The sequence below is a fragment of the Rattus norvegicus genome, chromosome 1 (assembly GCF_036323735.1).
Source record: "Rattus norvegicus strain BN/NHsdMcwi chromosome 1, GRCr8, whole genome shotgun sequence".
Lineage (NCBI taxonomy): Eukaryota > Metazoa > Chordata > Mammalia > Rodentia > Muridae > Rattus > Rattus norvegicus.
Window position 1 is genome coordinate 144,290,680 of NC_086019.1, and position 27,979 is coordinate 144,318,658.

General features: G+C 43.2%; 1 protein-coding gene across 1 annotated transcript; it reads right to left on the reverse strand.

Moving 5' to 3' along the window:
* Nucleotides 1-27,979, reverse strand: Sec11a (SEC11 homolog A, signal peptidase complex subunit). Its single transcript, NM_031723.3, is given in 6 exon segments — nucleotides 1-528; nucleotides 804-861; nucleotides 6,550-6,669; nucleotides 11,343-11,492; nucleotides 17,204-17,313; nucleotides 27,842-27,979. Coding segments are annotated over 6 exon segments (540 nt in total). The 5' UTR covers nucleotides 27,893-27,979; the 3' UTR covers nucleotides 1-477.

Here is a 27,979-nt window from a genome sequence, read left to right on the forward strand (position 1 = left end):
TTCAATGTGCAAAGTCTTTTATTTAAAATTTTGAAAAGTTAAGACTTATGACCGCCTCATTATGTGCCCTTCCCATGTTAAGGAGGAACGACAGGTTTGAACTCATGCAGAGCTGTGTTTGCATGCACAGAGCTCTGTAGGCACTTTAAAAGTGAAGCTTGGCTTCAAAATACAAACACTGGGGGCTTTGGCTCAACCTTTTAATATAAAAAATTCACTGATGTACAAAAATGTGAAAGAGTGACAATGACAACATATGAAAGCCTGTGATTGACAGTCCCCTTGTGTGCACGCCATGGTGCACATGCACCCGCCCACACATCCTCGGGTGTGGAAACACAAAGTAATGCAAAGCAGTGCTACCCAGAAGTGCCGCCATATGTGTCCTCCGGATACCCGCCAGTCACAGGCCAGGGTCTACTCCAACATTCAGTAACAACAAGACAGCATCCTCCCAGGACCAGCGAGGCCGGCTTCTTACTCACGATGGACCAGCACAAATAAACCCAGCAGAAACAGTACTGCATACTGGAAAAGGAAACAGGGACACAAGTCAGGTCACTTCCAATACCTCTTAGTCCTCATCGGTCCTGAACTCTATTGTGACCAGGACCAATTACTGAAGTAAACTCTTCTTTCATGCGTCAGCAGTAATCCACCTGGCAGTTTCCAAGCTAAAACAGAAGAGCACTGTGGGCGAGGTGGGCTGAGTCCCGGCCTCACACGCTGAGCATGCGTGCTGCTGAGCTGCACTCTCAACCCAAGACCAGTTCATTTCAAAGATACAGTTGCCGCACTCTCACCTTAAATTTAGGATAGTCATTCATGAGGATCGTCACGATTCCAATGTACGGAACAAACCTAGGACAAACGAGTAAACAAACAACTTATTGTCACAGGAAAACACCCAGATGAAGCAGCTGCTAATGTTTACTGACCAGAATCACCAGTACCTTCCAGAGGACTAATTTTCAGTTCACAAAGTCCACTTGCATACATTATATTTGTTCCTTCCAACCTGTCACAGGGCAGTTAGGATTACACCATTTTATAGATGAGGAAACAGGATCACGGGCCCAAGGTGCACGCACGGCTTGTGTGTGGCAGAAGCAGATCTTAGATCTCTAGTTGGTATCTCTCTCTCTCTAAAGAATTGTTTATTTATTATACATAAGTACACTGTAGCTGTTTTCAGACACCAGAGGAGGGCATCAGATCTCATTACAGACGGTTGTGAGCCACCATGTGGTTGCTGGGAATTGAACTCAGGACCTCTGGAAGAGCAGTCAGTGCTCTTAACCGCTGAGCCATCTCTCCCGCCCCCTCTAGTTGGTATCTCTAGGCTAGGGGCTGGGTGTGGCCTCAGAGCCCTTAGGGAGCTGTCAATCTTGGTGGAGAGATAAGGCACACTGCAGCACACTGCAAGGTACTCCACCGCCCACTCATTTAACCATAGTTTGGCTTTGGCCCTCTTAATCCTGATTTTATTTTTGGGTAGGGTCTTGAAATGCAGCCCAGGCTCGCCTTGAGCTCACTTCCACCTGGCTTAGTCTCCTAAACTGCTGGATGAGTACATGTGTCACTGTGCCTATCTCTGAAATGTCTCTAGAACCATTTTTATCACCACATGCAGCAAACCAGTCTTAGCTTCCACTTCCCTATATACTTCTTTAGTAATTTTTTTCAATTCTTAGATTTATTTAATGTGTGAGTGTTTTCTGTGTGTATGTATGTACATAAACCTGGTGCCCACAGAACAGAAGAGGGCACTGGATCCTCTGGAAATGGAGTTACAGATGGTTGCGAGCTGCTCATGGGAGTCAAGAATCGACTGAAAGAACAATCAGTACTCTTAACCAGTGAGCCATCTCTCCAGCCCCAGTATTTGAATTAATGACTACAACTTGCTCTTGAAATCCTTCCTCTTTTGTTCCAATAACTCACAAACCTATTTCTACACCTACCTTTAGACTGCTGTATCTGTACTTTGATTTCTCAAACTGGAATTAGAGATGGGTGACCAAGCCCACCCAGCACTTAGGGAGGCTCTGGGGATCTGAACTCGGGTACTTACAATTGAGCTTCGAGCACTTTAACCACTGAGCCATCTCCCCAGCCCTGTGTTTTCACTAGCTTTGTTTTTCTTCATCCCCTCAAACTGAGCAAAACCACCTGGTGACAAATCTTAATGCCTGGTCTATATATCAAGTTCTAGCTCAAATAGTGCTATACAATGATACCCTATCACAACGACAACAGCAGCAATAATAATTCAGGAAAAACAAGAGAGTTATCAGGTATCACCACTGTGATAGAAAAGGAGGTGAGCAAGCTCCAAGGCTCACCTTTCTTCATCCTCCCCGCCACCGGCAGACTTCAGACAGACTGGCCATAATGTGGCAATGGCCCATGTGGACTGAACTCTTTTATCACTGTCCACTTTGACTGTGTGCACAGACCCTTCCTGCCACAGGTCAGAGAAACAGAAAGCACTTCCCAATTAACATCTCTACCATCAAAGCCACTGGCATACTTCAACAGACACTGTTTTTAGTGTCCTGCTAAGAACTCTTCTTACTTCCCATCTCCTGTACTCTTTAAAAACTAATTTGGTCTTTCTCCCTCCCTTCCCCAAACTCCCTTTCTGTACGCTAATGTTTCTCCACAGCTGGATCTTCTTAACAGAGTCACTTGGGGCTGCCGCTGTAGCTCAGAAGGCAGACGCTGGCCTAGCAGAAAGGCATGAAGCCCTGGGTTTGATCTCCAAATCACATTATCCAGGTGTAGGGCTACAAACCTAAATGCCAACATTTGAGAGCCAGGGGGATCAGTCATTCTCCACTACAACAGAGAGTGCAAGGCTAGCTTGGGCTACACAAAACACAAAATTATACTTTTCTAGTGTCTCCACATTTTTTGAGTTTAAACAAATCCCTGAAACGTGCACCCCAAACAATGCTGTTGTACACTCAAGTTCAAGACGTTTAGGTCTAATACAGATATGTGGCACAGGTACACGGTGGCACACAGTTTCACCACAGCAAACCTGCGTCAGCATATGGGCTCTCCAAGAGCTGAAAGGAGACACCCACAAAGTACTGCAAAGCTCTGGAAGAACAAGGGCTCTTAACGACTGAGCCAACTATCCAGCCCCATATTTTTAATTTTCACAACAGGGTCTCACTGTGCTCCTGCAAACAGCATCACCTCAAGAGCACCCTGTCCCTGCTCCAGGCAGGTGCGAGGACAAATGTGCCTCCGCACCTAGACACAGCTTTATCTTTTATTTACCTGTAATTTACATGTACTTTATGGCATAGCATTTTTATGGGGACTTTCAAAACATGTATTCAGGGTGCACTAAACACATCATGTAGTGAGCATTGCCACTCTACCATCAAAGCCTGCAGCACACACACTTTAGGGACAGACATTTTGCTTGGTGCACTTCACTTCCCCTTCTGACTTGTCAGGACAGCTTTGTCTGGCTGCTTCCAGCGTCACGGTCCCTCTTTAGTCTCATTCCTTTTCACTGTGACGTTCTGTACCAACTCTCCTGCCAGTCTCTCATCTTTTTCTGACACCCCTCTCCTCTCTTCTCTGTGACTAACAGGTCCAACTTTCTGATTTCCCAGGCATCTCTATTAAATATTTTTCGTTGGTAGGGTATTAGTTTCATTTCTAAAAATTGTATTGCATGCTACAAGATGAATTAACCTTGAAAATTAGGTTAATTTTCAAAGGTCAAACACGGAAGACCACAACTCTGATTCTGTTTACATGAGATGTCCCACAGGAGCCAGGCGCCTACACAGTAGGTTAGTGCTGTCAGCAGCTGCAGGAGGAAGGCCGTGAGTCCTGCCTGCTAGAGTGTGGACGATTACTTGAGGGTGGAGAGAAATGACCTGGAATTAGATAGCAGTGATGGTTGCACAAACTTGTAGATATATTAAAATCTGCGAACTATGTCCCTTAAAATAGAGAATCTTTTTTTTTTCTTTTTTTTTCGGAGCTGGGGACCGAACCCAGGGCCTTGCGCTCGGTAGGAAAGCGCTCTACTGCTGAGCTAAATCCCCAACCCTAAAATAGAGAATCTTATATGTGAATTCTGTTCAGTAACATTTTTAAAAACAATGAGGCTCAGAACCATTGGTATCAGTGTGAAGTAATCCAGAAAAAAAAGTTTTTTTAAATTGAAAGGTGGCTGCATCACAGTCACAGGTTTGCCTGTGAGAGCAAGGTACAGCTTGACTCTGAAATATCAGCTTAGGTTTTATAAATACAATTTCCACAAAGGAAGGTGACTCATTACATTAAGTGTCCAGCTCAGTGGCAGGAGTCGATGAAAAGTGAGTTGGGCAGTGAAGCCTGGCTGCCAGCTGTCCATGCCCAGGTGGTTTACACTTCCCAGAATCAGTTCCTTACTCCACATTACTACATTTCTTATTAAAAGCCATTAAAGGGCTTATACTGTTAAAATTGAGATTTTAGTTTAAATTTTATATAGTTTGGAACTTTAAAAAAATTCTTCAAAAAGAAGTTACTGGAGAGGAAGCCTGAGTACTCTAACCTGGAAAATAAGATCTCTCTTTTTACCCAATGCAAGGCGGCCTAGGGAGCCGCAGAGCCGAACAAAGAAGAACCAAATGCAAACACAGAAGAAACATACAAATGCATACAAAGGGGCACTCTTACACAGAACAAACATACAAATGCATACAAAGGGGCACTCTTACACAGAAGAAACATACAAATGCATACAAAGGGGCACTCTTACACAGAAGAAACATACAAATGCATACAAAGGGGCACTCTTACACAGAACAAACATACAAATGCATACAAAGGGGCACTCTTACACAGAAGAAACATACAGAAAAAGTTGTCAAAAAGCTTCAAAATGTGCATATGCTTTAACTGTTTTTTAAAATGTTACTGGGAAGACTGGGTAGAACCACTGGATATTTCTAACGATAATATGGTGTTTGCAAAAGCAAACTAGAAATACTGCTAACCAGGGCTAAAGTGAGGACAGCTGGTAGCCGTGTGAGCTACAGAAAGAGTGTAGCTCTGTGAGTGGTGATGAATGTACTGATGTATGAACGAACTCACTAATGGCCTTGGAGTGAAAACAACACAGACAGCAGTGGGATTATTGTCATATCTGACAAATGTTGCCAGGTGTGAGGCGCTGGCCTTTAACCCCAGCACTGAGAGGCAGAAGCAGGCGGGTCTCTGAGTTCAAGGCTGGCCTGGTCTACAGAGTGAGTTACACAGAGAAATCTTCTCAAGCTAATGGAAAGACAAAGACTAAAGCTGTGAGCGAGTCTGAAAATGACAGGAGCATCTTTGGAAATGAACAAATTTGGAAACCCTTTTCTCAGAGCCATGGATGACCTACTGTAGATTACGTTTAGCTCCAACATAGGGCTCTTGATCTAATCTGGGATTCCTTTACATTTCTCATAATTGAAGAAACTTTCAGAAACAGCCGCGTCACACGGTGAGGTGGCAGTACACAGCTGAATTATGTAGTAAGGAGGAGAGGGTCTGACAACAGTAAGAATGCTGTGAAGCACCTAAACAGAGAACCAGCACCCCCACCTACCCATGTGAGGGATGCCATGCTAGCAATTCCATTGTGATGGCTGAGCATGGGCTCCGGAGCCTCCAGCCACTTAATACCAGTATCAGTGTGATCTTTGATATATAACATGGCTTGTCTGAGTTTCCTCATCTGCAGAATGGGAATCTTAAGAGTTGTTTGAAGGTTAAAATGAAGCAATATAAGGCACATATAATGAGTCTAGAATATAGCAAGCCCTGATAAAGGTAAGTTATTGTTAATACTATTAACACATTAAAGTAGCAAATCCATATTCCCTTACACCAGTAACTTACAAATCCTGTCCTCCACTGATCTGTTCTCCTGATAATATCTGAAATAAACAGGCTTAATATAATTGAAATTTTTCATTCGATCTCATCAACTTCAAGATGAAGTAAAACAATATAAACTATATTTATACAATAAAATTAATTCAGATAAATAATTTAAATAGTCTCGATAAAATTCTAATAACTTGTTTCATGAAGCAGTAGTAATGCTACTCTGGATCCTAATAGCCTAGCCATGTGCAGGTATCAATGCTCCTTGGGTGACCTGAATACATGATTCTTGTTTTTAGAGCCAGGGTCTCAGGTAGCCCACGCTAGCCTTAAACTCACAGCTTTTCAGTGAGTCTGGCCTTGAACTCTTTGGTCCTCTTGGCCTATCTCCCAGGAGCTGGAACTACAGGTATGTCCCGCCGCACTCATGAACTCCACTAAACCATCTCAGCATTATACTTGACTCTACTGTCCCCCATCCCTCCCCTCAGGAATAGTACACCTTAAGACTTAAGTGCACTTTCAGATTCATATCTCTTTAAGAACAAAATGGTGACTTGGCATAACCAGGACCAACAGTTATGCCCTCAGTCATGCCCAGTAAGACCATGTTTAAAGTAATATGAAAAGCCCATGACGCTCTCCCAGGGACTCACTCACCCTCTTGCTCTCCCTACAACATCTTTCTTCTCCAGCCAGTGTTGTCCTTGTTTATAGAGGCCTCGGTCATCAACGGCATTATTATCTCCTTTGGTTAAAAACTTGATATGCCCATCTTGCCTTAAAAGAGGAAGGAAACACAAGTCACCAAACACCCTCATGGCATTTAACGCACAGGATCAGCTCTTGTTACCAAGCACTGGGTACTTATCATGCCTAATAGCAAGTCTTTCATTGGCTAACAGAACGTTGACAGCTGGACTGTTCAGCATGGAGAAAGCTGAGAAGTCGGTGAGAAGTGAGCATTGAAGGAGCCGGCTGCACTACACCAGCCTCACCAACACTGCTGCAGACAGTATGAGACAGTAGCTGACCATGCAAGTGTTACACCGTGAGGAGAAGATCAACTAGCATATAAAATAAATCTCAATTTATATTAAACATACATAACCAATTTTCTACTAACATAAAAATAAAAGAACACATTAAATTATCCTCAGGAGGTAACTGTCAAGTAAAGACTATACAACACTGTGGAGCAGCATAGTCCTGTAAGTGGCATGAACACCTCTGCAGGAGACAGAGTGCTGGAGAAGGAACCTCGAGAGGGAGCAAGAGTAAGGGCAGAAGTGAGATGGCTCATCAGTAATGGCATTTGCTACCAAGGCTGACCACCCGAGTTTGGTGGCCAGAAACCACATGGTACAAGGAAAGAACCAATGTCCCCAAGTGTTCCTCTGACCTCCATGTGTACTAGCAGTGTCTCCCAAATGAAGAAATGTAATTTAAAAACAATAAAGGTAATTAAAATAACATTCCATGTGTCTATTAAACCTTATCAACCAGCTGCAGCCAAGGACCTTATCTGACCCAAGTTCAAACAAACAGTTAAAGTCATAATAAAACTGGCAAGTTGAACTAGAAAGTTAATAATCTTAAGAAATTGTTCATTTTTATTTATAGTATATTTTATTCCCCACACTAATTATAGTTTTAGTTTATAAAAGCTTAATGGTTATTTTATAGAAATTTATTGAAATGCTAATGTGACATGCTATGATACTGAGGATCTGGCTTAAAACGCACAGGAATGGCCACATGCTAACCGTCTGGTAGATGGCAGATACATGGGACTTATTAGACCCCACTGTGCACGCTAGAAAACCTTTAAATATAAAATGTAAGAGCAAAAGTAACATAGGTCAAGGGATAAACAGTGGCTGACTAAAGTATACTGTAGCTTTACACTGTCTTATTCTTTCTTTAATAAATATGTAGTTATTAGAAAAACAAGTTTTAAAAGAAAAGCCAGTGTGGTGGTACACGCTTTTAGACCCAGCACTAGGGAGGCAGAGGCAGGCAGATAGCTCTCTGTGAGTTCAAGACCCGCCTGATCTACAAAATGAGTCCGGGACAGTCAGGGCTATTTTACACAAAGGAATCCCGTCTCAGGGGGGAAAAGCCTCAATTTTTCAGGTATGGTAGCATTTATTAGAATACTATCTTGGGCAAGGTGTAGTGGTACATGCTTTTAATCCCAACACTAAGGAGACTGAGGCAGGTGGATCTCTGAATTCAAGGGCAGCCTGATCTACATAGCAAGTTCCAGGATAGCCAAGGCTGCATAGAGAACCCAACTCAAAAACAAAACAAACCAAAAACAAATGAAAGCAAAACCACAAACTATCTTGCCTAATCAAGAGATGACTGCTTTGGGACTGCTGATGTGAGTGATGAGTGCTTGCTAGTTTATGTCAGGCCTTGGCTTTGATCCCAGGCTAAACCAACTGCACATGGCAGCACATGCCTGCAATCCCAATCCTTGAAAGGTAAGGGCAGGAAAATGAGGGAGTTCTCTGGTCATACAGAGTTCAAAGACAGCCTAGGCTACACGAGGTCCTATCTCAGGAAAAAAAAAGTCAAGGATAAAGAATTTAATAAAGAATGGTTAAGACCTCTGGTAATTATTAAAATTGCTCTTATATTTATTTTATATTTATTAGTGCTTTGACTGCATAGGTGTATGTGTACCCTGCATGTGCCTAGAGCCTGAAGAGGGAAGAAGAGGGCATTGGATCCCCTGGACCTGGAGGTTTATGTAAACTGCCTCATGGGTAAGGGGAGGGGAACAAGTGCTCTTTTTTTTTTTTTTTTTTTTTTTGGTTCTTTTTTTCGGAGCTGGGGACCGAACCCAGGGCCTTGCGCTTCCTAGGCAAGCGCTCTACCACTGAGCTAAATCCCCAACCCGGAACAAGTGCTCTTAACCACTAAGTCATCTCTCCAGCCCATCTTCTAGTGAGTTTAAAATGTAACCGAAAACAAAGCAGAATTTACAGTTAATAAAGACCAGCCTAAAATTATTCCAACTGTCTTTAACAATCACAGTCTATAAAAAAGAAAATGAGTTTCAGGTTTCTACTGACTAATATCCACTCAGAAACTGAGTCCCAATGCTAGGATTCAGGTGAAAATTGGGAGGTGTTGCAAACACCAAAGATAGTTAAGTGCAAATGCCACATTGAAAATGAGGTTCCAGTTTAAAAAATGCAAATATATACAGAGAAAAGTAACCAGCAGCTGACAATTCAGTAAGTGAAAGAATGCCTGAGATATCCTGGGGGGGCTAAAGGAGTATCAGGGGGGAGGGCAGTTCAACCAGAAAAAAAAATGGCCCCTCAGAGGCTGAAGCAAAATCCAACAGAAGAGAAGCGGCCAGAAGGGAAGGAGTGCTACCGACTGGGCTAGTGCCAAAGACCTACTAACCAGCAAATACTGTGCTTTCTCCCCTGCGGGGGGAATAGGAGAGATTACTACTGTTTCTTGAAAAAGCACACATCTCCCTCAACAACGTAATGGCAGAACAAATACCTTTCCCTGGTGACCACCCTCATACGCCTGTCAAGATATGCTCCAGCCAGGTGTGGTGGTGCCTGCATGGAATCCCAACACCCAGGAGGCAAAAGAAAGATCACCCAAAATCCTGACCGGGCTGAGTGCTGGGACACAATGGCCTTTCCTCACTCTGCTGTCCTGGACCGCCTAGAACGTACCATCCTCTTGGCTCCACTTTTCTGGTGCTGGGATTAAGGTAGAAACCACCCCAGATAAGTACCCATTAAATGGAGAAAAACTACAAGATGCCAAGCCAGCTGGTATTGAGGACTTAAATCAAGAGAGCCTTTCGGGTCCCCAGTACCCACCCCATTTGTTCATTTCTTTCTCTCCTCTTGAGGAAGATTCTGTAAGTGCAAGCACCACAGACTGGAAAGGATGGGTGTGCACAGCTGCACAGGGACCACCCACTGAGAGTGCAGGAGCCATCCTTCTGAAGTCTCCACACTACCTTAAGAAAGCAAGACCAGGGAAGCTCAACTTTTGGCTCACTGTTCTCACTCCAAGGTAAAGGGAATGAGGTGTCTTTTCTGCTTCTAAAATGTAAGACTCAAGTGAGAAAAACAATTTAGATTTTAGAAATTTATCTTGGGCTTGGTAGGTACACTGGCACATACTTATAATCCCAGAACTCACGATGTAAAAGCAGAAAGGTCAGGAGTATTTGTTTAGTGTTGTGTACACCAGGTACACATGGGACGTTCAAAGACAACTTTTGGGAGTCAGGCCTCTTACCATGTGGATGATTAGGGGCTGAATTCAGGTCATCAGGCTTGGTGATAAATGCCTCTACCCACTGAGCCACCTCACCAGCTTCTTAAAAAAACTTAAACTTTAAATTTATTTACTATTGTTGTACACATGTATGTGGATATATATATATATCCATTAGTGCATGTGTGGAGGTTAGAAGACAATTTTTGAGATTTGGTTCTCTTCCTACTGTGGGTTCTGGGGACAGATCTCAGGTCATTCTGGCCTGACAGCAAGTTCCTGTTAAGCCATCTGGCCAGCCCTCTTTATTGAACTTTGAAAAGTCAATTAATTATAATCGGGTCTGGCCCAGTTTAACTCCAGTATTCTAGAAGAAGTTCACAATTTATTATCACTATAGTGCTTTATAGCTTTTGTTCTCATTTTAAAGTTTCTTTATTCATTACGGTTAGTTAGATTCCATTATAGCAGGGAATTATATTTAGGATTAATCTTTACAACATGATCTTTGAGTGACACAGAGACCAAAAAAGAATTAGAAAAGAACAAAACAAAACAAAACAAAACAAAACAAACCCCTCTGGAAAGTATTCAGAGAAATAGATAAATACCTGACCAGAGTTTTCCAAATGTTCGCCAAACTTTCAGACATTCATAAAACTGGATGGGAAGTAAAGATCAAGGATTCCTTACTCTCTACGATGTTTTATTATTAGAGAAGGGGCTCATTAGCACAGGCTAGCCTGCAACGTGTTACCTAGTCAACAATGACCCTGACCTTGTCTGCTTCTGTCTCCCGAGTGCTAGGATACACACGTACCCCAGGCCTGGGTTCTGACCTTTTGTGTTGGGTGCTGATGCAGGGCTTCATTCCACCAGCTGAGCTACATCTGCAGCCCTCTTTATTTTTTAAAAAATGTTTTATGTATATGAGCATTTTGCCTTCGTGTATGGTGCCCCCAGAGGTCAGAAGAAGGCATCAGATCACCTGAAACTGAAGTTACAGATGGTTGAAAGCCATCACATAGGTGCTGGGAGCCAAACCTGGGTCCCTGGCAAGAGCAAGTCCTCTTAACTGCTCAGCCATCTCCCAGACCCCCTTTTCAACAATTTTTCTGCATCAAAATTAACCACATCAACTCTCAAACAAAACTTTACAAAATCACAGATGAAAAGCTGACATGTACTTTTCATGGATCTTCAAGACTCGATGCACTATGGGAATCTCTCTTCCTTCTATCCTGAAAACAACGATTTCCCCCACACGTATAGGATCTTCAACTCGGTTCGTGAGGAAAAGGAGATCCCCTCTGTGAAACGCAGGCTCCATGCTGCCACTGGGAGGGGAAAAAGATACAGAAAGGCAGGTTACATCTGCTTCAAAATTAGAAATTCAACAAAGCAACAGATGTCAATGTACCCCTGTGATGTACTCAGCATTTTAACACCCACAGTGCCACAGATAACTCTGTCCACAAAATAGGTTGTTCTAATTCATGCTCATTCACCCATGCATTCATCCACTCATCCATCCATCCATCCATCCATTCATTCATTCTGGGGACCCAGTTAGTACAGTATAGCACAGTATATGAATGAGGATGCCCTCAAACCTATGGAAATTTTCTTACCTCAGTCTCCAGTCCTGAGATTACATGTGTACACCACCACACCCAGCTTGGTTTCCCTCAACTAATAAAGGAATTTTCTTTAGTTATTAGTCTTCACTAACTAGTTCCATTTTAAGCATTACAATCAAAGATGCTCAAGTCTTGAAAAGGGCAGTGTTACTAATTCCTTAACCTTTTAAAATTTCAAATGACAAACAATATAAAAGAATGAACTTTAAAAAACACTGCCCTTATTCTGGCTTCATCTGAAAATACTAAACATATTCAAATATTCAAATGAGAACTGGCTCATCTTCTGCCATTTATGAAGACACAGACCATGATGACCTTATGAGTCCAGCTGATTATGGGGGAGACAGCTCATCAGGTCACAGAACAGCACAAAGGTAACACTATGTTATCAAGGCATTTATGAGAGACGTAGGGATTTCTAAGGATTTCAGAAACTAGGAAGAAGTGGAGAAACTCATGAGACCATCTCTTCCCGCTTACCTGTTCTGCCTCATACCCAGTTCTAAAAAGAGATTTGTATCATCAGGAACTCACCCAAATTTTCAATGACAAGAACATATCAGCAGGACATAAAACTCAAGACAGGTATCATTCAGCCACAGACACTATCGTTTGAAGATATATATGGAACAGCAGTGGCTCCCAAACCCTCCTGTACACTGGAACGGCCTAAGTAATATAAGTAAAATCCTCATGCACCGGTCACATACGAACCCATTCACTTCAGAACATCTGGGAATGGGAGGCAGGCATCACTGGGTCCCCAGAAATTCCCCCATAAAACAAAACTGAAGTTACAGATGGTTGAAAGCCATCGCATAGGTGCTGGGAGCCAAACCTGGGTCCCTGGCAAGAGGAAGTCCTCTTAACTGCTCAGTCATCTCCCAGCCCCCACCCCCTTGAACAATTTTTCTGCATCAAAATTATGAGAAACAATGTTTGTGTTTGTTTGTATTTGTTATTATTTATGAATTCTTTTTTAAACGTGTGGTTGGTTTTGTTGTTTATGTCTTATTTTTGAGACAAGATGTCACCCTGTATGGAAAGCTAGCTTTCGACTAAGCAGTCCATGCTGACATAGCTCACAGCCTCTTCTTGCCTCCCGTGCTGGGCTACAGGGGTGCTGGTCCCTGTGCTTACTGTTTTGTTGACTTGAACTCACAGCAACCCTCCTGCTGGGATTTCAGTCTTATACCGCCATGCTAAGCATGATCATACTTAAAGCTTTTATTACAGGCAGGCAGATCTCTGTGAGTTCATGGCCATCCTGACCTACATGGCAAGTTTCAGCCCATCCAAGGTTGATCCCGTCTCAAAATTAAACAAATAAACAAACAATCCCTGTTATGTAGACTTATCAGGCTTATCAGCTCAGTGGACAAGGCCCTCAGATAGGTATCCAGTACTTCCAAAAACAAACAAAAAAAGAGCTTTTCAAACAGATACACTGTGTATGTATGTGTGTATTATACATATACAAACGATAAGGAGAAAAAACAGAAAAGAAAAAGAAATGCACTTACAGAATTATCTCAATTATCTGTAAAATTATACTCAAAGAGAGGCTACAACATTAACAACGATTTTTATCTCAAAGTTACAAAGACAGGTTCAATCTAGATTTTCCTGCTTCTAGCATTTCACATTATGGGAATATATTAACTTTTTCTTATTAGAAAAGCATTTCTTCTCAAAGGTCACTATGACAGCCAGGCAGGAAATGACAAGGGCCTGAAATAGAACAGCAATAAAGGAGAAGAGAGAGAAAAACAATTGGTGGTCAATTAGACACAGCAGAATCAAGAATGACCCCTCGTTTGTGTCACAGGCAACTGAGCAGATGTGACAGTCACAGAAACAGGGATTGGGTAAGGGTCAAAAATGGAGCTGAATTTTATTTTTATCTCTCAGAGAACCAAGTATCTGGTCAGTAGTCAGGTGAAGCTGTCCAGTGGAGCAAAATAACGAAATGCTTTCGGAATTCACATGTAGACACCAGTTTAAAACACACGGAAGTAGTCAGAAACTACTGTAATGACTGTAAATGTCTGTAATACCAGCACCTGGGAGGGAGGCACAGGCAGCAAGGCTGAGTTCAATGCTAGCCTGAACTACATCCCAAGGCCCCAAAGTCAAAATGAATAAAATAAAATATATAACGTATGTAGGAGAGGGTAGGGAGACACAGAAGAAAATATGCTTGCATGACTCATATAAAAATGTTCCTGAGCAAAATAAGCCATGAGCAACATCTCAGCAGTTCCAAGCTGCCCTGCCAGAGGAACTGGGTTCAATTCCTTGCACCCATACAACAGCTTATAGCCTCTCTAATTCCAGAGGATCTAATGCCTTCTTCTGACCTCCACAGGCACCGCATACACAAGCTTATGATATACATGCAGGCAAAAACACATAAAACAATAACATTTAAACATAACAAAACCTGATTCCCACATATGCATCTTGGCACATGTGCAACTATAGACATATGCAAATAAATAAAATGTAATAAAAAGTTTATATATTGGTGGCTGGGACTCAGATTTATTGGATAGGGTACCTGCCTATCAAGCACAAAACACCATACTAGGTGTGCTACCAAGATGCACTTTGGAGAGGCAGAAGAATCAAAACCCAATGCCATGCTTGACTACATACAGAATTCAATGCAGTTTGAACTACACGAGATCCTGTCAAAGGGAAGATGGGGGAAGTCAGGTGTGTTGGTGCACCCCTTTAATGCCAACACTTGGGAGGCAAAGGCAGAAGGATCTCTGTGAGTTCGAGGCCAGCCCGATCTACATAGTAAGTTCCAGAACAGCCAGAACTACATAGAAACCCTGTCTCAAAACAATAAAGTCAAGACAATGGGGGTTGGGGATTTAGCTCAGTGGTAGAGCGCTTGCCTAGGAAGCGCAAGGCCCTGGGTTCAGTCCCCAGCTCCGAAAAAAAGAACCAAAAAAAAAAAAACCAAAAACAAAACAAAACAAAAAAACCAATAAAGTCAAGACAAAAAGAATAAAAGAGAAAGAAAAAAGGAAGCAGCAGAGGGGGAGAGCTGTGAGCCTGTGCCCTGCCTGAGCTATGCAGCAGGACCTGGTCTAAAGAAGACGTAGCCTGGAAAGAGGACGCTGCAGAGAGAGCCAACTCATGACTCTTCAGCCAGGAAGAGCTCCACCGATGAACCATCCCAACACCCAGGGAAGAGGACACGACACAGCCGGAAGATATTGGGAGCTGGATCTTGGTTACTACTTCAGTGGAGGTACTGAACTTCAGGAACTTAATGATCAGATCAGATATCTGCGATCAGATATCTCTGGAGGATTCGTGTCCACCTAGCATTTACCTTCTGTGCTTTGACAAAGCTGGTGAACTCCGGGAATAAGAAAAAAGCACTCCGCCATGGCTTATTCTGTTAACTGAGATTTCAGGTTATCAGCCACACCTCCCTCCCCATGCCGAGACAGGACATGGCCTTAATGAACAGCACAGACACTTCACACTTGCTCAGACCCTCTGTCTCCTGAGGGCTGGGATGAACGCATGCCCCACACACCCAGCAGAAAGCTAATTTTTTTCCGCTGCATTTACATAGCTGTTTAAAACAACAATTAAAAAACAACCTGGTCAGGAATGATGGTACATAGGAAGACTGAAGAGCAATCCACATTCAAGGCCAGCCTGGTCTAAGTTCCAGGCCAGCCAAGGATACACAGCAAGATCCTGCCTCAAATACTGAGACCTCTCCAAAACCAAAAGCACTGACCTAATTTTGGTGAGGATTGGTGAGCAGTAGAGCATTCGCCTAGCACACAGGGAGGTCCCTAGGTCCTACCTTCAACACTGGAAACATCATCCAGAGCATTACTTTTTGTGCTGCCTTCTAGCACTAAAGGAAGACACCACACCATTGGGAGGAAGTGCAGGGGCATAGAGGTTCCTTTGGGAGATTTCCTCTGGGGCTATTTCAGATTTAGTTCTCTTTGGCAGAGGGTTGAAGGACAGTTATCAGGAGCTGACTGAGACTGCTGGAATAAATGGGGAATTAGTTGGGGGACTTGATTTAAAAAAACCGATAGCTTATATGGTTGATATATGCATATAATCTCAGTACTTAGAATTCTGAGGACCATGAATTCAATGCCAACATAGGCAAGACAAAAAAAGAAAGAAAGAAAAAAAGAAAGAAAGAAAGAAAGAAAGAGAATGAAGGTAAACATTCTAATATTCTTAGTGAAAAAACAATGGAGAGCAGGGAGCCTTGTGACGTGCTTTTGAAGGTGTATGCCTACCAAAGACACACCAAGTTCCAGACCTCAAAAACCAGTGCTTTTTGCACGTCAGTCACGCCTCAGTGAAATTCTGAAGGAGAGCGTGTCTCAACTCTAGATAGGGGACAGTTCTACTTCCTTCATATATGTACTGTACTCGCTCCAGGAAGGACTTGGGGGGTTACAAAATGAATCCCCAAATAGGACACACCTATAATGATTCAATTAAATAACCACATAATAATGTCCCCAAAATTAGTTGCTAAATTAGATTTTAAAATCCACAAGATTTATCAGAACAAAGCTAGGAGTGGAAACCAGGTAGGGAAAAACTTCAGTGCTATCACCTAAATGAGTGGATGATTAGCCTAAAAGTCCTGGAGTCTAGTTTAGAAATGATATTTAAAGGTCGACAGAAAATATGAAAGATTGGGTGATGCTTCCAGCACTGAGAACACGATGCAGGACACGATGCAGGACACGATGCAGAACTCTGACGTGGAAGCCTGCACAGCCTAATGTGCTAGGTTCTAGGCCTGATATACCAAACACAGGAATGCTTAAAGACAGAGGAATTGAGGAAAACAAAGGACACTGAATAAAGTGCACTCAGTCTCTTAAGGGATGAGCCAAAAGTCAAATGAAAGTCTTTAGGGTTCCCATGAGACTGGCCTTGAACTCCTGACTCCTGACTTTGGTTGCTGAGTGGTGAGGTTACAGGTATAAGCCACCACACCCAGCACACAGCAGCCTGTAGGGTACTGGGGTTGGGAATGGTGAGCAGAGAAATAGCTCAGGAGTAGAGGACACACATTGCTCACACAGAGGACCTGAGTATGATAGGCAGGTTGGGCAGCTCAGAATCACCTGTTTACCTTCTGGACTCCCTGGGTACTTACATCCACATGCATGTAATTAAACGCAATTGTTTTTAAGGAAAAGGATACGGGTCCTACGGGAATGGGAACACCTCCCATGATAGTTTGCACAATTGAGTAGCAACTGATTTCTTTTCAGGCTCTCCTAGGTAACAGTTACCAAGGAACTGGTACACAACTATTTATTTAATACCTCCACCTTTCTCCCCAGTAATCCCATGCAATTCTGTGTTCTGAAAAGGAATCGTGTTACCTGAGCACCACTACAATGGGACTCTCACTTCCGGTTATCACCATCAGCCCCTTCCAGATCATTAGTGCCGAGGAGACAATCATTCCAAAATTTAGGACTTGGTAGTACAGCTGCAAGAACAAAGAGAAGGAATCAGATCCACTACTGTTCTCCTCCACGAAGGAAAATGATTGTAGCTATCATTAAAAAGTTCAAGTAGCCAAGATGAGGATGCAGCTCAGCTGGTACAATGCTTGCCTAGCAGGTGTAAGCCCAGGGTTCAATCCCCAGCACTGCATAAAGGCAAGTGCAGAGACTCAGGCCTATGTCCTAGCCATCAGGAGGTGAAGTCAGGAGAGGGGTAAAAAGACGATCAACATCAGGCTGCTTATAGACTTCCAGGCCTACCTTAGCACTCCGGAGACAGGAGCATACAGATTTCTGAGTTCAAGGATAGCCTAGACTATAGAGAGAGTTCCAGGACACACACGGCTACACAGAGAAACCCTGTGTTGAAAAACCAAAAGAAAAATAATTCATAAAAAAAAAAATTTAAGGTTTCAGGCTGGAAAAATGGTTAAGAGCACTTGTTATTCCAGAGGACCAGAATTCACTTCCTAGCACCACATGGTGGCTCACAACCACCTGTAACTCCAGGTTCTGGATATCAGATGCCCTCTTCTGGCCTCCGTAGGCACCAGACACATATACATACACACTCATACACACATGCAGGCAAAACACTCACACATAAAATAAAGTTTTAAAAAAGAAAAACTTGTTTAAAAGAATGGAGATTTATGTTTCTGTAAGAAGTTACTCTGTTTGCATGGGTCTGCCCCTTCCGTTAGACACACGACACCACACTGACTACAGCAGCTCACTCTGAGATTGATTCAGCTAGTCAACATCACCTTCACTTTTAGCAGAGTGTGTCAGTTTCTTTTCCCGATTATGATGAAATGAAAACAACAACTTAGAGTCTAAAAGGAAAGGTTTATTTATTAGCGCTCCCAGTTCAAATGAACAGTCCTTCATGGTGGGGAACTCAAAAGAGCAGGAGCCTGAAGGAGCTGGTTATATTCCATTCACAGCCAGGAAACAGACAGACAAACAACACATACTCTCTCCATTTTGTGTAGTGGATGATCCTCTGGCTGGGGAACGGTCCCACCATAATTAAAAAGGCGTTTTCCACATGAACTAACTCAGTCAAGACAATCCCCAACAGGCATATCCTCAGGTAAGTCTAGATTCAGTCAAGCTGACAAGCAGCACCAAGCAACCCATACACAGAGGTTAAAGTCCCTTGAGGTGTATTTGTGTAGCTGCTAGTTCCTTGAAAAGGACTAGTAAGCTGGTCTTGGGGCACAATGTAGACAAGAGCACACCATGCTAAGCAAACATCCTGTCTGATGGTCTTACTCTTTCACTCCTTGTCTTCTTTTCCTGCCAAGAGATTTTACTCAGAAGTCAAATAGACAGCTTCTCCTTCCTGCCGCTTTTCCCTGCATGCGAATGCTTAGGAACATAAATCACCACCACCAACAAAGCCATTTTTATCTGTTTAGTATTGGCAGAAATGAGTAACCCAACCTCATTCCATTTGACCACATCAAGCTATTAGGATGAAACGGTGACATGGGTACAAGAACAGCCACACACTTGAATTGCCCTTTCTAAGAAGTGACCAGACAGTAAGTTCCTAGTCTTTCAAGGTCAAACTCTAAAAGAATATCATTAAGCCCAATGAAGCCCTGACCATTCCACACACCTGCCATTCCTGCACTGGGAAGCTGAAGGGAGAGAGGATCACCAATGGAAGGGTTACTCTGGGCTTCATGAGACTCTCTGAGAGAGGGGGGAGGGGGGTAGAGTCAACTTGTGAGCTCCTTTCAGACAGGCAAGGCAGAGCATGTCTGTACCTTAGCATTTGGGAGGCTAAAGCAGGGAGAATGCCAACTCCAGGTCAGTCTGGACTGTACAGTGAGACTGTCTCAAAAACTAAGGGCTGGGCTCCCTTGGTAAAGCACTTACCTAGCATGCACAAAGCCCTGGGTTAGATGACAGCTATGCATAAATTGGGTGTGATAACACACCCAGCACTGGGGAGATGATAGCAGGAGGATCAGAAGTTCAAATCCATCCCCACTACAGACTGTTCCTCAGTGACTCTTGCACCTTATTCTTTGGGGCAATGTCTCCCAGTCAAATCCACAGCTCACTGACATGGCTACTCATACTCGCAAGCTGTCCAGGGGATCTCCTCAGCTCTCCACCTCCAACACTGGGATCACAAAGCCCATGGCTACATTTACCCAGCATCCAGCATTTTGTGAGTACTGGGAATCCTGGATCCGGCCCTGTTGTTTGCCTCACATGCACTTTAACCATCCAGCCATTTCACCAGAAAGTACTTAACCCTGAATGAGAATAAAACTACAACACAAAAATGTGTAGGCTCCACCTACAAAAGTAATCCATACAATGGGTCTTGTAACTGCAAATGCTGACGCTGTTAAGAAGTCGTCATGGTCTCTGCACTTTGGAGGTAGGGCACCAGCTCTATGCCACCTAGTTCTGTGCAGCTGGAGTAATGTTTACTATCCTCCAGAGAGTCACATGTACTGACTCAGTGACCAGCACATTCTGTGGCTAGAATTCATCTATGTAGAGTACATATACTCTTCAGGCAAAACATTCATACATACAAAACAAAATAGGTTTTGAAAAGTCCAAAGAAAAAGATGGCCTAGTGGGTAGTTAAGCAACTTTGATGGGGTGCTGGAGAGATGGCTCGGTGGTTAAGAACACTGATTACTCTTCCAGAGGTCCTGAGTTCAATTCCCAGCAACCACATGGTGGCTCACAACCATCTGTAATGGGATCTGATGCCCTCTTCTGATGTGTCTGAAGACAGCTACAGTGTACTCATATAAATAAAATAAATAAATCTTTAAAAAAAAGAGAGAGAGAGATGAGTGTGGGTTGGGGGAGCGAACCCCAGAAGAGAAGGTTATGTATCTATTGCTGAACACACCGTGAACTGTGGACTATGCAAACTTCCAAAGGAGGGAAGCAACCAAAAGTCCTAACCAATCACCATGAACCACAACAGTGACCACCACAGGACACTAACAGTCACAATACCCATGAACCATAGCAGTGACCACCATGGGACAGCAACAGTCACCATACCCATGAACCACAACAGTGACCACCACGGGACAGCAACAGTCACCATAACCATGAACCACAGCAGTGACCACCATAGGACAGCGACAGTCACCATAACCATGAACCACAACACTGACCATCATCGACACTAACAATCACAATACCCATGAACCACAGCAGTGACCACCACGCAACACTAACAATCACAATACCCATGAACCACACCAGTGACCACCATGCGACAGTCACAGCGAGAATGAAGCAGTGGCACACATACCTTCCTGGTGACCAACAGTTCTTTAACTGGACTCAGGACTCACTCAACAACTGGAGGGAACTCACAACTGGTACTGGAAACCTAGCCAACTACCCAGGCTACTGAAGTCATGTGTCTTAGAGAACCTACGACCACCACTTTACTAACAGCCTAATCTCTAGCTATTCTAAGCACTTGTCCTTACACCACAGCTAAGTGTAGTCTCCCCCCTCACTTCTCTTTGCAAAGGACAGGACCATTACAAGAAACTATAACCAATCAAAATGCAGAGCAGTGGAGCCCTGTCCCAACAGATGCATCTACATCCCAACCTCTGCACCAGGGATTGGGGTCACTGTGAAAGAGAGGGAAAGAGTGTGAGGGCCCAGGCTCGGGAAGTTTGCTGTGAGATTGTGCCAGAAGCTACACCTATGAGGTCTTATAGCTTGACTGCCTGAGCATGACATCAACCGTACACATGCTGATGAGAAACGGGTAAAGCTCACCCGGCCCCAACCCTAGACAAAGAACTACTGGCAACTAAGGAAAGCTAACAGTGGGAAAACAATCTTCCCCAAGAAGAGTACACCAACTGGTTATCTGACACTAAGCGGTCAGCCTTTGTCTTAGGGTTTCATTGCTATAAAGAGACACCAGGACCAAAGCAACTCTTATAAAGGAAAATATTTAATTAAGGTGGCTGACAGTTTCAGAGGTTTAGTCCATTATCATCACAGCAGGAAGCATGACAGCACACAGACAGACATGGTGGTGTTAGAGGAGCTGAGAGTTTTACACCTTGATCCACATGCAGCAGAAGGGCTGTGCACGCCACTGGGTATAGCTTGAGCATAGATTCCTCAAAGCCCACTCCCACAGTGACATACTTCCAACAAGGTCACATCTATTAATGCCAGTCCCTATGGGCCAAGCATTCAAACACAAGAGTCTATGGGGGCAATACCTACTCAAACCACCACAGCCCTAAAAACATTATATAGACAAATAAACATTATATAGACCGAGCAGTTTGTATTTATGCATTAGAAACACACATACACATCCACTCAGTTATATGTAACAAATAGAGAGGTCATAAATTTCAAAGAAGCAAAGAGACATGGTGTTCATGAAAAGATTTGCAGGGAGAAAAAGGGGGAAATTATATAATACATAATTATATACAAATCTCAAAAATATATATAATCTCAAAAAGTAAAAAAATATAAAGGGGAGTTATATTTATAAATTCAGTTTAATACTGTGTTAACTTTGTGTGTGTTCTATGCTGCAGAAGTGTGTATATTTGTGTGGTGTATGCAGGTGTGCAAATGCATCCATCCATGTGGGCATGTGCAGAGGCCAGGAGTCAGTAGTGGGAGTCTTCTTCAACTGCTCTTGATCTTAATTTTTGAGACCGTCTCTCACTGAACTTAAAATTTGTCATTTCCATTTGAAGGCCTGGCCAGCAGGCCCACAGGGGGATCTACCTGTGTTAGCCCCTCTATTAGGGTTTCTATTGCTATAAAGAGACACCATGGCCATGGAAAATCCTAGAAAAGACAACATTTAATTGAGGCTGGCTTACAGTTTGAGAGGTTCAGTCCATTATCATCATGGTGAGAAGCATCATAGTGTGCAGGGAGACATGGTTCTGGAGATGGTACTGAGAGGTCTACGTATTGAACCACAGGTAACAAAAGGGCTGCGTACCACGCTTGTTGTAGCTTGAGCATAGGAGTCTTCAAAGCTCACCCCCACAGTGACACATTCATCCAACAAGGCCACATCTCCTAACAGTGCCACTCCCTCTGGGCCAAGCAACAAATGCAGGAGTCTATGGAGACCACTCCTAATGAACCACTACACTCCCTATCACTGTTACATGTTGACACACTCAGCTTTTTACATAGGTGTTGAGGATCCGAACCTTGGTACTCATGCTTGTACAGTCATCTCCCTAGCCTTGAGTTTATTTTATTTTTCAAAACATGGTTTCTAGGTATAATATTGAGTGTTCTGGAACTTGCTTTGCACACCAGGCTAGTCTTGAAGTCAGAGATCTACCTGCCTCTGCCTCTCGAGTCCTGGGACTAAAGGCATGTGCCACCACCATTCCCAGCTCTAAGTTTAATATTTTTAAAAATGTTTAAATTTAGGTTTGGTTCTCAGCTTGGGGATGGGGATGGGTATGGAGATGGAGACAGGACACACAGGACAAAATAATAAAAAGTAACAAAAATGTTTAAATTTGCTGACTAGGATAGCTCCTGTTTATAATCTTGGTATACAGGAGACTACTGTGGGGAGATTGTGTATTTGAGATTAGCCTGTACAACATAAGGAGAACAAGCTTTAAAATAATAATAAAAAATAAAATGTAAACCAAGTAAAATGGCTTAATCTTGTGATGTCAGCCCTTGAGAGGTTCTGAAAGGAGAACCAACATGAACTTGAGGCCAGCCTGGGCTACCTAGAGAGATGCAGACTAGCCCAGGATACAGAGTGAGCCTATGTCTCAAAACAAATAAAAACAATAAAAAAAATAAAACAAAACCCAACAACGATAACAACAAACCCCATAGGGACTAGGAAAGTGACTCAGTGGGTAAAGTAAGGTCCCGAGTCCTAAGTGTACACCCCCACATGCACATAAATGCTAGACGTGGCAGTGGTTGCCTGTAACCCTAGTACTGAGAGAGCAGAGACAAAATACATCCTGGGCCTTACTGACCAAGGCAGATCTCCAGGTTCAGTGAAAAGACCTGTCTCAAAAAGCAAGGTGGTTTGTGCAGAGGCCATAAGTGTAGCTATCACGTCTAGTCAAAGAAGCTTCTCTTTACAGAAAATGGGAGGCTATCATAGAAAACCAAAGCTGGACACAATAAAAAGACCCACAGACAGTGGGGAGCCCAGCACCAGTGATGCATCTGCAGCATAGCTCCTGCATCTATGGCTCTGAGAACATGATAGAAAAGGAGTGAAAAGACTCTAAGAGCTAGAGTTTCCAGGAAGCCTGCTGTCCAAGTCTCTCCTACAGATAGCTCCATAAACAGGACCAGAACAATGGACCTGTTAAGGCAGAAGAGGGAAGTTCTGAGGGGTCCCTCCCTTAGATAAAGAACTACAGACAACTAATGACTTATGGATGAAGGAAAAACTCCCCTCTCCTTCGGATGAGCCCCTATCAGTGTTCAGTGTAGAGTGGCCAGCCTTTAAACCACACATACTACCAACACAAAGACTCAACAGTTATATTTATATTTATTTGTGCATATGCATGCATACACATGCACACATATGTTTGTGACAATAATATTCAAAGAAAAAGAAGCTATTAACTTAAAAGTAGAAAGACATAATAGGCTTGGGGGAAGGCACCTGGGAGGGGCTAGGAAGGAAATGCAAGGGGAAAGTAATCTAACTCTATATCAGATAAAAACATTAAAGACATAAAATGAATTAAAAAGATTTTAAAATGGTCCATAATCCAAGTGATTCCATATAGATGCATTATAGATCCACCCAAAATTTACCATTGTTTCTTAATATGAAAATATGTAATTAAAGTGGTTTTGGAGAATAAAGTTAATATCTTAAAAGAAGTAAGATGGAAAAGGAAAGAAGACACCCCATGTAACCCGTCACGTACCCAAAGAAAGAGAAAGTTTGTTCAGGAGGAATAGATGTGTAAGTCAGGTGAGGTGTGTGACTAGAATGCTTGAGGCCCAGGAATCAATTTCTAACACAATAAAAAAAGAAATTAGTATAATTATATTATATTAATAACAAAAATATTAATGTCCTAATTCATCGCATTCTATTTTATTAATTCACTGTCACCTATGCTTTTTCTATTTTGTCTACAAAGTAAAAATTATATTTGTGTGCGGTTGTCTTTTCTTAATCCCGCTTCTATGACATGTTAATGACATGATATTAACCCTTTTAGAAGGATTTATATGATAGAAATAGGTAAATTACAAATCTGGGATCCTTGGATTAAGAAAAGCCCTAGCTGGGGCTGGAGAGATGGCTCAGTAGTTGAGAGCAATGGCTGTTCTTTCAGTGGACCCAGGTTCAATTCCCAGCAACCACATGGCAGCGCACAACTGTCTGTAACTCCAGTTCCAGGGAATCTGACACCTTCACACAGAAATACATGGAGTCAAAACACCAATGCACATAAAACAAAAATAAATAAATCTTAAAAAAAAATCAAAGAAAAGACCTAGTTAAAAGGTGATCGTGGGGTGTGTGCCTGTCTATGAAGAGATGGCCAGAGAATTAAGGTGTTGGGCTGATTTCTAGGACCCGTGGGATTGGAAGAAGAGAACCAAATCCAATTAGTCATCCTTTAACTAATTCTGGACACACACCCCCCAAGCCCCAATCTCCACTTTCAAGTGCTGAGATTGCAGGTGCGTCCACCATGGGTTTCAGTGTAGGGTTTGTGTTTGGTGGTTTGATTGATTGGTTGGTTTGGTTGGTTGGTTTTTTCTCTTTCGGAGACAAGATTTTGCTTTTAATTATATGCCAGCCTTCAATTAAGTTGCCCAGGTAGTTCAGCCTTCCAATGCCGGGATTATAGATGTGTACTATTGTGCTTGGTTCAAGAAAAAGCTGTCTTTCAAAAAGCCAGGGGCAAACAGCAGCATAGCCCCTGTAAAGGTGTGTGCTGCCAAGCCTGATGACCTTAGTTCAATCCTTGGGCCACTGGCAGAAAGAACTGATTCTGACAAGCCAATCTCTAACGTCCACGTGCATGCCACAGCACTCTCACACCCATACACATTTATACACACACAACATAAACGTACTTTAAAAAGGAGGGAGGGGCACTAGCCAGAAAGCTCAGCTTAGGAGCTCATGGACCAGCTACTCTGGAGTACTAGAAATAGCAAGAGGAAGTGAGACCCTGGCTCAAGAAGGTGGTAGAAGAAAACCAACTCCTAAGTTGTTCTCTGTCACACACAGTCTGTGAGCTGTGCATACCCACATTCACACATATTCAACAACAACAACAACAACAACAACGACAACAACAACAAAAGTAAGGGGCTGGAGACACAGCTTAGCAGTTAAGAGCACTTGCTGCTCTTGCAAAAGACCTAGGTTTGGTTTCCAGCATCCACAGGGCAGCTCACAAATGTAAACCCAGTTCCACAGGATCTAAGGCCTTCTTCTGGCCTCACCCGGCAGCAGACGTATACACATGGTGAACATACGCACTTTTTTAAAAGCAAAAAAAAAAAAAAAAAAACCTTAAAAACAAACAAACAAGGGTTACAGGTATAATTTACTAGTAGAGCACTTGTTTAGAGACTGAAATACCAAGTTGGGGTTGGGGAGGTAGTGGCATATGCTTTTAAATTCTAGCACTTTCGAGGAAGAGACAGGCAGAGTTCCAGGCTAGCTTGGTCTACAGAATGAGTTCAAGAACAGGAAGGGAAACCCTGTCTCACAACAAACAAAGAACATGAAAGGCCCTGGGTATGATCCTAGCAATACACATACACAAAATTTCTCTTCTGGGGATGGAATAAGAGGGGGGTGGTGCCACCCCGCCAGGCAATATGCCTTCAATCCCAGTCTTTGGGAAGCAGAGGCAGAGGCAGGCATGTGGATCTCTGATTTCCAAACCAGCCTGGCCTACACTTGAGGCCTTATCTTGAAAAACAAACAAACAAACAAACAAACAAAAAACAACAACAAAAAGTCTTTCCAGATGGGGATATATGTGTTCAGTGACAGATCACTTGCCTAAGTGCTAGGCATGGCTCTCAGCACTACATTTGAAAAACAAAGAAACCTAAAAAAGAAAATATGGTTATTTACTCTGACACGGTTAAGTGTAGCACTCAAGAGGCAAAGGCAGGAGGCCAGCTTCAGTTCAAGGCCAGCTCAGGCTACACAGTGAGTGCCAGGTAGCAGGGGCTACATACAGACTTTGCTTTACAATGGGCAGATAGTCAGAGTAGTCAGTGAAGCCATGTGATGACATGTATCTATAAATCTACCTCTCATGAGGCTGAGGCAGGAGGACTGCATAGCAAGACTCTGTCTCAAAATAAATACGGTAATAAAAATAAGGTCTTTCAAAACTAGGAGTGCAGCTTGGGAGCCTGTGATGAATGCAAGGCCCTGGGATTGATCCCCAGCACCAAGATAGGAGTACATTCAAGACTCCAGATTTAAAGCTGTTCTGACTGGAATCTCTCACGATTTTGTATGTATTTCTAAGAAGAGATGGACCTACTTTTCTTTCTATGTAATTATAAACAGTGCAAAACAAATGCCCTACTTCAAAAACAAAACAAAAACAAAAAAACAAAACAAACCACAAATCTTTACATAAGACAATTCTTAATACCAAAATGCTGAGAGAGAGAAAGAGACGGCGGGGGAGGGGAAAAGGTCAATTGCCACCAGGACATTTGGTTCACGAGACAAAAAGGTGAAAGTGCTCTCAGTACCTTTTAGCCCAAGAGCTAGAAGGCAAGAGAGCAAGATTTAAAAATAAAACCTGGAGCAGCGATTGCTCAGCGGGTAGAAGCACTTGCCCCACTCGCAGAGGACCGGAGTTCAGTTCCCAGCACTCTCATTAGGCTATTCACAGCCACCTGTAACACCAGTGCCAGGGGCTTCCAAAACACATATGTCATACAGACACATAACCTAAAAATAAAATCTGGAGACTTAATTTTCAAGATTTCTGTCCCACTGTCATCTGTCATTAACGACTCCGAGGACTGTCACACAAGTGGTATGATTGATTCAACTCCGAGCTTAGAGTGACCCAAGTTAAAATGGATGAAGTCCACTGAGGTCTACCTGGGCAGATAGATGGCTAGAGAATGAAAGCAACAAAACGGCTCCTGTGGGACCTGCAATGGCTATCTCCAGAGCCCCACCAGAAACTGGTAAGTCCTCCTGCCGCCTTACAGTGTCCAAAACTCCCATTTACAAAGCGCCCTACAGTTTTCACTTAACTCCCTTGCATCCTTGGGAGGAAGGGATCGCAAAGGGTCGCCTTCCCTCTCGGTCCCCCGAAACTGGTGCTATGAATGGGAGCAAAGAAGCCTTGGCTACAGACTGCAAAGAAAGAAATGATCCATACAGGCAACCGACCCATGCAGGCCCTTAATCCTTCTCAGAGGTCCGCGGGGCCCCCGCAACGGCAAAGGGACCAGAGTAACCCTAGCAGAAGGGGCGGCCAATCTCACCTGCCTCTTGTTCATCCGCCGTACATCATCTAGAAAGTCTAGAGACAGCATGGTGAGAATGGAGAACGCGGTAATTAGCAGCAAAGAGGGCGCGATACAATCACCAAGAGGAACCGCTGCCACACGGGCCGGGCTCAC